At 42.6% G+C, this 12,435-nt stretch overlaps 1 protein-coding gene across 17 annotated transcripts in view; it reads right to left on the bottom strand.

Annotated features, from left to right (window-relative positions):
* The window catches only part of LOC143143720 (uncharacterized), a 304,262-nt gene that overhangs the window by 79,134 nt on the left and 212,693 nt on the right, over nucleotides 1–12,435 (bottom strand). For 12 of the 17 annotated variants that reach the window (XR_012991226.1, XR_012991229.1, XR_012991227.1 and 9 more), the window contains one exon: nucleotides 5,388–5,556. The exons of 3 other annotated variants lie outside the window; for them this stretch is intronic. Coding sequence is in view for 9 of the 14 variants with exons in the window: in XM_076305320.1 (XP_076161435.1) it covers nucleotides 5,388–5,556 (169 nt within the window). In the remaining 5 variants the exon portion in view is untranslated. Of the gene's footprint in view, nucleotides 1–3,104; nucleotides 3,667–5,387; nucleotides 5,557–12,435 lie in introns of those variants that run through there. 2 more of the 17 variants (XM_076305323.1, XM_076305326.1) reach the window with 2 other exon arrangements.

The raw sequence follows: 12,435 nt of genomic DNA, 5'->3' as shown, positions 1-12,435 counted from the left end.
GCCAGGAATAAAATGTTCATTTGCAAAGATTCAAAGACGAACGAAATTGCTTTTGATAGCAAGGACGATGACCGTTTCTCGAGAACACGTTACTATAGCGAGAGACCGATGAAATGCAATTATTTTGCATTTCATCCAATAGAATAGTAACGTAATTGGTACTATTACCAATACGTAATAGTACAATAAAGTTTTCATTTCTTTCGAAATGAAAATTCAGTTAAACGAGATGCCTCGATCGTCGATTTCTGACCAACGTTGACCACGTTCAACGTTGTTTACGGTGTTCGCGGACGCGTCAGCGATCGGCGCCCCTTCTCTCGGCGTGGCGTCGCGGCGCAGTCCGCCTTGAAAAGAATCAACCACCTCGTGGACAGAGAACCGTGTTCAGAGGGGAGTATCGAAGGAGAATACGCGAGGAGGAACAGAGGGGAGAACCCTTCCCCGCTCCACTGTGGGAATTTGTAATTGCGCGACGATATCCCGGCCGCAGCATGGGGCACCGTACTTTACAAGGGGGCAGTCGGACCGATTGTCTATTTAGGGAACGAGGAATCGAAGTTTTCTCGGCTCGATCGAGAACCTGTGACGAGTAGCCACGAGCTCGTTTCAAGTGGATCCACAGGGAAATGGATTTATATTGGGATTCCATCGTGTCACGATACTCCAAAGATTGACTTCGAATTCTGATTAGCATTGTTGTAATTTTCTTTTCCTCTTTTTCGGTGCTCAGGGATGGAATACCAGTATTACAGGATCCACGACGCGTGTATCGCGATGAGATTACGTGACGTGGTTACATTAGACGCTGTGGTGGACTTATCGTTAGTATCGAGCTACCTATAGACCGTTGAGGCGATACCGAGAAGGTGAAACGGACTGCTCAATATTAACGAGACAACCTTTCCAAGTTTTCTCCTCGCAGGACACCGAGAGCGCAACGTGTGACCCGATTCGACCGAATCGATCTCGACGTATCGATGAAAATTAACGCAACTTCGACAATGTTGAACACTTCTCGGTGCTTTCGATATTGTATCACCCGTACCCGCGACATCGAACGTCTCTCGATTCGTTTAACAACGTTCCATGAATTCACGATACCGTCTCCGGTCGATATTATCGCTCAATAACGAACACTGGCACTCCACGAGTGCGATTCAGTGTTAACGTTCAGTGTCGAATATTATTAGGTTGTTCGAAAAGTCATTTAGTTTCTTTTCGGTGAAAATGAAGTACAATTTTTATTAGAGCGTACAAACATTTAATTAAATTATACATTCTCCAATTTGTAAAACGAAATTACATTCCGAACAACCCTATACATAGATCCACAATATCGTCAGCGATAGTTTATTCTCCATTTTGGAAAACAAAATTACATTCCAAACAACCTTATACATAGATCCACAATATCGTCAGCGATAGTTTATTCTCCATTTTGGAAAACGAAATTACATTCCGAACAACCCTATACATAGATCCACAATATCGTCAGTGATAGTTTATTCTCCATTTTGTAAAACGAAATTACATTCCGAACAACCCTATAGACAGATCCACAATATCGTCAGCGATAGTTTATTCTCCATTTTGGAAAACGAAATTACATTCCGAACAACCCTACAGATAGATCCACAAAATCGTCAGCGATAGTTTATTCTCCATTTTGGAAAACGAAATTATATTCCGAACAACCCTGTAGACAGATCCACAATATCGTCAGCGATAGTTTATTCTCCATTTTGGAAAACGAAATTACTTTCCAAACAACCTTATACATAGATCCACAATATCGTCAGCGATAGTTGATTCTCCATTTTGGAAAACGAAATTACTTTCCGAACAACCCAATAGATCCACGATATCGTCAGCGATAGTTACTACTATCGACTCGGTACCGAATCCTAACGCTCTGCGTGCCCCGTATGTGGAGCACCGTTGTAAGAAATCGGGACGCGGTACGACGTCCCGCCGCGACCCGGTTCCGTCCCGAACCCCGAGCGAAAGGTGACGCGGCGCGTTCGGGTCGCGGTACGCCCCGCGAAAAGTCGTCGCCGCGCGGTGATTTAACATCGTCCCGGGCGAACAATGAGACGGCCACGTCGAAAACGCGGTTATTTAATACAGATATTTTTCATAAGTCGCATTGTGTGCAAAACAGGCGCTGCGTGATGGGTTCTCTCGCGCGGCGTACGGGATGCGCGCCCCGTAATTCGCAACGCGTGTATCCCCGCGAGGCGCGCCGCGTGTTAATAAATCTCGTCGTGGCCCGTCGCCGGTGGAAGTGAGACGGAGGATCACGGCTAGGGGAGAGGGAGGCGGGGAGGAGAGCAGTGGAGGAGGAGGAGGGAAAAAGAAACGTCACGCCGACGAGGAAGAAACGAACGCGGAGAAGGACGGAGAGGACGAGTGCGCTCGCCGCACACGAAGGGCGCGCGAAACGGCCGGCATCGTTTGCGTTTCGCTCGATCGGTTCATTAATGTCCGACGTAATTTCAATGATACGGGCCGAGCTTGAGAAGAGTGATACCTCTATCGCGACGAGTACTCACCGCGAGTCTCTCGCCACGGTGGATACCGATTGTGCTTGTTTGGCCGCTCGACTATTCGTGTGATTCGCGCACCGAGTTCTGGAATTACACGTGTGGTGTTTCGTATATTGGGTAACTAAATGTTTCGATATCGAGTAAGGTATTCTCTTCGCGAACATGTACACGGGTGTTTATTTAAGGGTCGATGTTTTGATTGTACACCGAGTAGTTCGAGTTATTCGGGTACCGAGTCCCGAAATTAGATACGCGGTACTTTGTGTGTTGCGTATCTATGTATTTCGGTACTGAATAAAGTATTCTCTTCTCGAACGAGGACACGTGTGTTTACTTAAGTTTCGATGATTAGATTGTGTATCGAGTAATTCGAGTTATTCGGGTACCGAGTCCCGAAATTAGATACGCGGTACTTTGTGTGTTTCGCATTTATGTATTTCGGTACTGAATAAAGTATTCTCTTCTGGAACAAGGACATGGGTGTTTATTTAAGTTTCGATGTTTACATTGTGTATCGAGTAATTCGAATTATTCGTGTACCGAGTCCCGAAATTAGACACGCGTTGTACATATGTTTCGATACTTAGATTGTGAACCGAGTAATTCGAATTATTCGGGTACCGAGTCCCGAAATTAGATACGCTTTTTAGATATCTTTTGATGCTTAGATTGTGTACCGAGTAATTCGAATTATTCGTGTATCGAGTCCCGAAATTACGCTTTGTACGTATATTGCGTATCTACGTATTTTGACACACCATTTTTTCTAAATGAACGAGTACACGCAGATCTACTTAAGTTTCCTTGAGTTTTGAAATTTAGATTGTTCACTAACCGAATAATTTTGAGAGGAAAACGAGTTGCCCGACCGAAAAAATATTAATCGTTGCGCACAAAGATAGTCGAAACCGACATTGAAAACTTACACACGATGAACGAAGTTCCACAAAAGTAAATTTTACTCCAATTATACGGCTCGTCCATCGTAGTAACGACAAAGTACCAACTGCTCGTCAATTTCAACAAATGCGTCGCAATTTCCACGACGAAAGAAGTCCGAGCGAACGGTTCTTCGCGAAGCCAGCCGCAACTGGGTCGTCGCTCGATAACGTTTACCCTATAAATTCAGGAATCATGGGAAACGGCCAATTCTCAGCATCCGGTGACTTCCAATTACGTCGCATTGTGCCACGGAATCCTCTCCGTTCCTGCTTTCGTACGTCGAAAGAAGAAAAAGAATTCTCCTCCGTGCACGCTCCGTATTAGAAGACACACAATGAACAGGGGCCGCTACACCGCTCGCGGTGTTCCCGTTCTGTGTGCGTGTATGCGCGACACCAAGTGGGCTAACTTTTCACGCGTCTCGAAATAAGGGTTCGACGAGCCACCTCGTGACACATGTCACTCACGCGCGAGTCCACGAATCATCCTGCGACGGGTTTAAAGACAAAAACGTAGCCAGGGAGGGGGCCAATTTTTCTCACGACGTGGTACCGCGTCTGGATACTTCCTGGAGGAAATAACGAACTACTTCCCCGAGTAACGTCGCTTTTTCACAAATTTTTAGCAAACACGGAGAACCGTGAACTTTCTTTACCGTTATTTTGTCTGCTTTCGATAAAGTCGCGATCATTGCAATTGCATCGACCTCGACTCGGAGATTTTCCGTATTCTCTCGATAGTTGTCTACGTACTGATACTCTTCTCGCGAAGAATGTTCTTTTCTTTCTGTCGTTACTTGCCTTCGATAAAATCCAAATGATTGTAGTTGCAAGAACACTAATTTGGAAACTCTTCCGTTGATTTTCAGGCTCACTTTTTCCTGTCGCTGTTTCCTCGCGATAGCTAGTCAAGATGTCAAAATAATTATAGTCGCGTCGACACCAAATCGGTAACTTTTTCGTTAATTTTCGCGTTGTTGTTTCCTGTCGTTGTATCATTTAAATAGACACACTGGTGCTTCTTACGCGAGAAAAAATTCCGCGTGGAAGAATCGCCAGTTATTGCGGTAAGAAAGGATTTTTATCGTTTCGGGTACCGTCGAAATTCTCTGTTATTGCCGAACGAGAGGATTATGATCCTCTTACGTATCGAGAGGGTACGACGTGAAAAACGACGCGAATATTATCGAGAAAGTTTTCGAGTTAGTGGACGAAGACGCGATTTTATCTAAGGAAAGTATGATACGCTTCCCTCGCGTAAAGAATACCAGTGTATGGCCAGCTATTATCGAGTATATAAATCGGTGAACAAGGAATAGAACTCGTAGCTCTTTGAAGCATCGAGTGCAACTGTCGTCAAACGGCTCGTTAGTCGGCTCGTCGATAACTAACGGCTGTCCATCTCCATTTATCGACATACCCGATGGAACATTGGTATAGTATAGTGAAACATTGTAACGTACGTTCTTGGATCACGAAGTCAATCTTGTGTCATTTTTTCCACTTCACGACGAGGACTGAATAGTAACGTACAAAAACCAGGGAAGTTTAATTGAAATAAGTACAAGTAGCAATTTCATTGCTTTGAATCGGAATTTGAGACATCTTTTCAACGAGAACAGACTTCTTAACGATAAAATTCTTAGCAAGCATCGATATTGTTTCGAGTAAAAAATTTCCAATAGATACTAAAACTAAAATTTGACATTGAATAAAAAAATATTCTTCAAAGAAAAAAAAGAAATACTGTTCCTTCCCCTTTTTTCGTATTATTCAAATATCAGTAATTTTTTCAACGATCGTTCAAAAATCAATGGTCGAAAAAATGTGTCGATAATTGGGACACACTCGAAGACCAATTACAAAGAAAAATACAACGAGAATAATAAATACGTACGTGAAAGGGGTTCTGATTGTCCCCTCTCTCCCCTTGTCGGGAAATCACGGCGATCGGTGTTCGAACAGCAGTCGTTGTAAATGGGCGATGCCGGGAACCCTTGGGACACTCTCCAGGCCGACAAACAAACACAAACGGGCGGAAAATGCCCGCCCATTGTCGGCCGCCACTGCGTAACAAGGCCGCGGATCGTAAACGAGAATTTAGAACGGGAACTTTCCTCGCGTTAATTAATCGCCGAGTCACGCGAAGTCGCGCCATTCGCGCGGGCCATTTCTTTCGACGTTAGCAATCAAGAGAGAGAGGGGGCAGAGAGACAGAGAGAGAGAGACAGAGAAAAACAGAGACACACCGAGACATATAGAGACACACAGAGGTACACAGAGTTATATTGAGGCATACAGAGACATACAGAGACACACAGACGTACACAGAGTCACATTGAAGCATGCAGAGACATACAGAAACACACAGAGGCATACAGAAATATACAGAGATACACAGAGATACACAGAGATACACAGAGGTACCTAGAGGTACACAGAGGTACACAGAGGTACACAGAGATATATAGAGTCACACAGAGATATGCAGAGACATACAGAGACATACAGAGACATACAGAGATATACAGAGATACTATATACAGAGATATACAGAGATAGACAGACATACAGAAATATACAGAGTCACACAAAGATACACAAAGATACACAGAGCTACCTGGAGATACACGGAAGTACACGGAGGTACATGGAGACACACAGAGACATACAGAAACATACAGAGACATACAGAGACATACAGAGACACACAGATACATACAGATACACACAGAGTCAGACAACGAAAACTAGAAAAAGAGAGAGAGAGGGAGGAAACTTTTCGAAAAATTTTCCACGATATTCCATCCACAGGGAATCGCTTTAAAAGGAAGAATTTATTCTAGGCTGGCAATTAAAGAACATTTATCGCGCGCACGTTTGTCCAGCGAATGAAAATTTACACGTAGCGGGTAGAACGAACGAATGAAAATTTATCGCACGCGTGCGAGTACGCGGTTTGCGCAACGAGGAACAATCGACCATTATCGCGTCCAGGTGTAATATCTGGGGGATGCGTTTAAAAATTTGTTTCGGGTTCAACCTTCCCTAGTAAAGAAAAATTTTAATTTGCAAAACGTATCGTACGAGACTGCCGTGCGTTGAAAGAGATACGTTGAGCACGAAAAGGTTGATTTAATAATGAGCGAGCGATTATGATCGAAGCAGAGCGCGCCTCGTTTCGGAGAACGTTTTACAAGGCAACCCCTAGTTTCGCCAAAGAAATATTACGAGCCCATTATGGTGGGGGTCGAACGAGTATGTCTTTCGGAGTGGTGTCGTAAATCTTCGCAGCCCTCGCGAAACCCTCGATGGCGACAAATAAACACGCGCGAAACAGGGAAACGAGCAAAGGGCCACTAGGTAGCCCGATTTATCCGGGGAAAACGGAAGTCGTTTCTTATTAAGAACCCGAGCTTCCGGTTACGGAAGGGATGTCGTTCACGGAGTTACGAAATTACGAAAGTGTTCAAACCGAGCGACGATGTATCGATTTATTTAAATCTCGATGAAATTCAATCGAGTCGACGAGAATCGTTTTCACGTTTCCGGGTCAACGAGCGTCGGTAGTACATTTTCCGGTGCTTTTATCAAATTTTCCAAAACGTGCAAAAAATACTCCAAAGTAAATAGAAAATATAAATACACATTTTTACTTTGGACACAGATGGATGAAATCCGATCGATTCGGTAAGAATCGCTCTCGCTTTTTCAGGCCGAGTATCGGTCGAGTTTCTATCGAACTTTTGAAAATGTATTAAAAATACGGGGAAAAATTGAAACTGTAAATATCAATTTCTCTTTACGTACTTGTAAATGAAATTGAACCGAATCTGTGCGATGGTCGCTCGTCAGCTTCCGAAAACATATTAGAGAATTATGGATTAAAGAAATATACAAACAAATCTTTTCCTACACGATCGGATTCAATCGACTCGTGTTGATAAGGATCGCTGTCATTTGTTCAGGTCAGAGAGGGTCGCTCTAGTGTCGGAGCTTTTGTCTAACTTTCAAAAAATACCAAACCAAAGAAAAGAATCCCAAACTAAAGAACAATGTACGAATAAACTTATTCCTCGGACACAAATTGATCAAATTTAATCTGGTCACTATACTTCCGAAGACATACGTAAAAAAATTGAAAAAGAAGATCATATAACGCAAGAACAAATCTATCTTTTAGAAATATTAAAAAATATTAACAAATATCGACAAAAAGGCTAGAAAAAACAAATTGTTTCCCCGAACACAAATATACAAAATTTAATCGTATGGATATACGAATTAACTTATTCCTCCGACACAAATTCATAAAATTCAATCTGGTCGCTATTACTTCCGAAAGCATACACAAAAAAATTGAAAAAAAAAAAAATAATATAATGCAAGAACAAATCTATCCTTTAGACACAAACTGGATAAAATTCAAACGAGTCGGTGAAGCTCTTATCGAGTTTCCAAAGACTGTACAAAAAGAAATTAAAAAGAAAACAAAAAAAAAAGGATCGAAAAAACAAATAGTTTTCCCGGAAACGGATACATGAGATTCAATGGTATGGATCCTTAGCCGAGTTTCCAGGCCAACGATCGTCGATCGAGTGTCGGTGCGCTCGTGAAACCTTGAGGAACACCGTGCGCCACGTGAGCCATTATTTCGCTCGGGCTTATTGCGCTCGGCGTGTTCGTCGCACGGCTGCCGTGGGTCACCCGGTACATACGCGTTCTCATGTTGATACTGTTATCGGCTACTAAAAAGATAATCGGCCACTCGACGCATCGGCTCGAGTGGGCGTGCGACCGGCTGCTTCGTCGCGGAATTTATTCAGCTGTCCCCAATTGCGTTGGAATTCAACGTCGCGCGAGCGAATCGTGGCTCGAACGGCGACGTCTTACGTCGTTTGGGAACGTATCGGTGCTCGCGCGCCCGCGCGCGATGATAATTGTCTCGGACTTTGTTTCAGACCTAGCTGGTCGCGTGTCGATCGAACAGTGCGTTTCTATCGAGAGAATCCGCGCGACGGGGATCGTGAAGTAACGCGGGAGAAAATTAAGGTTCGAAGCTTTTCGTTTACGTGACACGTGGATCTCGAGTTATCTGCGAATAGTCGAGTCGTTTGCGAATAGTCGAGTCGTTTGTGAATAGTCGAGTCGTTTGTGAATAGTTGAGTCGTTTGAGAATAGTCGAGTCGTTTGTGAATAGTCGAGTCGTTTATGAATAGTTGAGTCGTCTGCGAGTAGTCGAGTAATTTGCGAATAGTCGAGTCGTCTGCGAATAGTCGAGTAGTCTGCGAATAGTCGAGTTGTCTGCGAATAGTCGAGTCGTTTGCGAAAAGTTGAGTCGTCCGCGGATAGTCGAGTCGTTTGTGAATAGTCGAGTAATTTGCGAATAATCGAGTCGTCTGCGAATAGTCGAGTCGTTTGTGAATAGTCGAGTCGTTTATGAATAGTTGAGTCGTCTGCGAATAGTCGAGTCGTCTGCGAATAGTCGAGTAGTCTGCGAATAGTCGAGTCGTTTGTGAATAGTCGAGTCGTTTATGAATAGTTGAGTCGTCTGCGAATAGTCGAGTAATTTGCGAATAGTCGAGTCGTCTGCGAATAGTCGTGTCGTTTGTGAATAGTCGAGTCTTTGTGAATAGTTGAGTCGTCTACGAATAGTCGAGTCTTTGTGAATAGTTGAGTCGTCTACGAGTAGTCGAGTCGTCTGTGAATAGTCGAGTCGTCTGCGAATAGTCGAGTAGTCTGCGAATAGTCGAGTCATCTGTGAATAGTCGAATCGTCTGCGAATAGTCGAGTAGTCTGCGAATAGTCGAGTCGTCTGTAAATAGTCGAGTCGTCTGCGAATAGTGGAGTCGTTTATGAATAGTCGAATCGTCTGCGAATAGTGGAGTTGTTTATGAATAGTCGAGTCGTCTGTGAATAGTCGAGTCGTCTGCGAATAGCGGAGTAGTTTCCAAACGATCGAATCGAGATTTTACTCTCGGAGGAGCCTTTAGCGAGTTGTCCTCGTCAGTGATCAATTTCCCGCGTTCCGTTCGAATGGCCGGGTTCCATATTTTCCTAGATTTATATGGGCCATTGTGGAAAGTTCAAGGTCAAGTTCTGTGAACCGACTACAGAAGATGGTGCTTTACATTAATTTTACCGTTACGAGCCAACAGTAAGTTGGTTATCGAAAAACGAGCGGTATAAATGAAAGAACGCTGAAATTTCAACCGAGCTCTTTTGTTTGCTTCGGGTCCTCGGAGAATATAAGTTAGCAACCCCTGAGAACGAAATAGTGGGAATTACGTAAGTTTCGGTCGGAAGAAGTTCGTTTTCAACGAACAAATGCGTTGGGTGTTAATACGAGTTACACTTGGGTAATGGATTTACCAATAATTATATCGCAAATCAGGAAAGATCTATCTTATCCTGTTCTTCGGATAAAAATTCGTATCGATTACAATTTTTTTTTCGCTATATTGATTTCCTACTCGCGAGCTTCGTTAGGTTGAAATTTACCAAAGTTCAAGGCTCGATCGTTACCACATAATCCACATAATACCACATATCGAATCGTCGTACACCCTTTTGAAATTATATTCTAAAATTAATTCGAAACGTGGAATATTCTCCAGGACACCCTAACGTAGATCCAGGGTCTGTTAGCCCGCCAAAAATTCAACATGGCGCTCGAGGGGCCCCAACCGGCCAGCAGACAACGCTGGTTCACGTAATCGCGATTACGCGTGTCCTTGCCCGAGACGCGCGATTCCGCGCGGACGTATCTCGCCGGGTCGTCACGCGACCCGTGCTCGCCATTCGACAATTTTCAGAGTCGTCGTTGTCGTTGTCGTTGTCGTTGTTTCAACCTCCCCGCGCGCATAACGCGCCTCCGCTCGGATAAAAAAAACCGGTTCCCGCCGCGACGCTCGAAAGTCGAAGCCGCGCCGTGAAAAATATCGCCGATTCGAGATACGCGTCCCCTCTGGTTCTTCGATCTTTTCAACACGTTGATCCGAGAAGGAAATTTTACAGCTCAGGGTGTTCTTTTTATCGAAATACCCCGTTTTTATGTCCCGTAATTATCGCTAAACGCAGAACATTTTGCGTGTATTTCATTGTTTCCCAGCTCAACGGTACTGTTCAAATTTATACTCCCAAATTTCTCGCAATATGTTATCGTAAATTGAGAAAGAACTGGTAATACACATCTGAGGCGATCAACTCGGATACAAGTATCGGGAGATGTACCATGTATGCGGAGATGGTAGCGAACGTGTTAATATATTGGTGGCGTTCAACGATTCGTTATTGTATATGTCTAATGAAGAGACAGAGGAAAATATTATTTTATTCGTAACTGTGGAAAAAAATTTTGAATTGTACTTGGTGTGATTCTATATTACATTAACGTATCAATGTCTCTTACTAATATTTCCTAGTATTATTAATTAACTGATATCTGAAGATCTAGTAGTCGGATAACTGGTCGGTACCAAAGTACAATTTTTCGTTCATTGTGAGTTATATTTTCATTTTTCCAAATTATTAATCTTTATTGTTAAATTTCCGAGAAGAAATTTTCCTTTTTTCGTTGAGTATCATTTGCACTAAAAAATTCGAGAAAAATTGAAAAGAGAAGTCAGGAAAGTTTCGATGTTGAACGAATAGTACGCGAGATGTTCTCAAGAGATAGAAAGATCATCGTCGAAGGGTTAATTTCCCTTTCACCTCGGGACGGAGCGTGCGGTGTGAAAAAGACGTTGACAGTGATTACGTCTGTCGACGTGTTGAATAGTTTATCGTCGTCGAAGGATGTTTGGAAATTTATGCAGGAATCTCGACCGCATTCCGTCAACATGGCGACCGCGGAACGCGACCGAACCGAGCTTCGTCGCACGTGTTACCGTTCTGGACTAATTTTACACAATTCTTGACAGAATGTTGCACAGTGCGTGTACCATGGAGGAATTTTAACGAAAATTTAATTCTTTCATCATTGTTGCTGACTTATCAATGTTTCTGTAACAACATAGGGAGCTCGTCTCGAATCCGCGATCGGTGGCAATTATTTTCTAGCAACAGGGGTATATTTGGTCGAGAAGTTGACTCAATCGACAACCATGTGTTCAGGCAAGGTGTTAACGTTCTTATTCGACCTTGGTACGTTTAATCAAAGGGTTAAAGTTCTTAGTTCTCATTGAAGCACACAGTTAGAATGTTCAGTGGCGTTATACTCAGTCAGAATGTTAAAATTCTTCGTCGACACTTTGTTCAGAGAGGGTGTTAAGATTCTTACTCAACAGTGATATCTTTAGTCAAGGTGTTAACATTCTTACTCAACACTGATACCTTTAGTCAGAATGTTTACATTATTACTCAACACTGATACATTTAATCAGGATATTAACATTCTTACTCAACAGTGATACCTTTAGTCAGAATGTTAACATTCTTACTCAGCACTGATACGTTTAGTCAGAATGTTAACATTCTTACTCAACAGTGATACCTTTAGTCAGAATATTAACATTCTTACTCAACAGTGATACCTTTAATCAGAATATTAACATTCTTACTCAACACTGATACCTTTAGTCAGAATATTAACATTCTTACTCAGCACTGATACCTTTAGTCAGAATATTAACATTCTTACTCAACACTGATACCTTTAGTCAGAATATTAACATTCTTACTCAACACAGATACATTTAATCAGAATATTAACATTCTTACTCAACACAGATACATTTAATCAGGATATTAACATTCTTACTCAACACTGATACCTTTAGTCAGAATATTAACATTCTTACTCAACAGTGATACCTTTAATCAGAATATTAACATTCTTACTCAACACTGATACCTTTAGTCAGAATATTAACATTCTTACTCAACACAGATACATTTAATCAGAATATTAACATTCTTACTCAGCACTGATACATTTAATCAGG

This window comes from Ptiloglossa arizonensis, chromosome 2 (genome assembly GCF_051014685.1).
Source record: "Ptiloglossa arizonensis isolate GNS036 chromosome 2, iyPtiAriz1_principal, whole genome shotgun sequence".
In the NCBI taxonomy this organism is placed as follows: Eukaryota; Metazoa; Arthropoda; class Insecta; order Hymenoptera; family Colletidae; genus Ptiloglossa; species Ptiloglossa arizonensis.
This window is presented reverse-complemented; position numbering and strand designations above follow the sequence as displayed.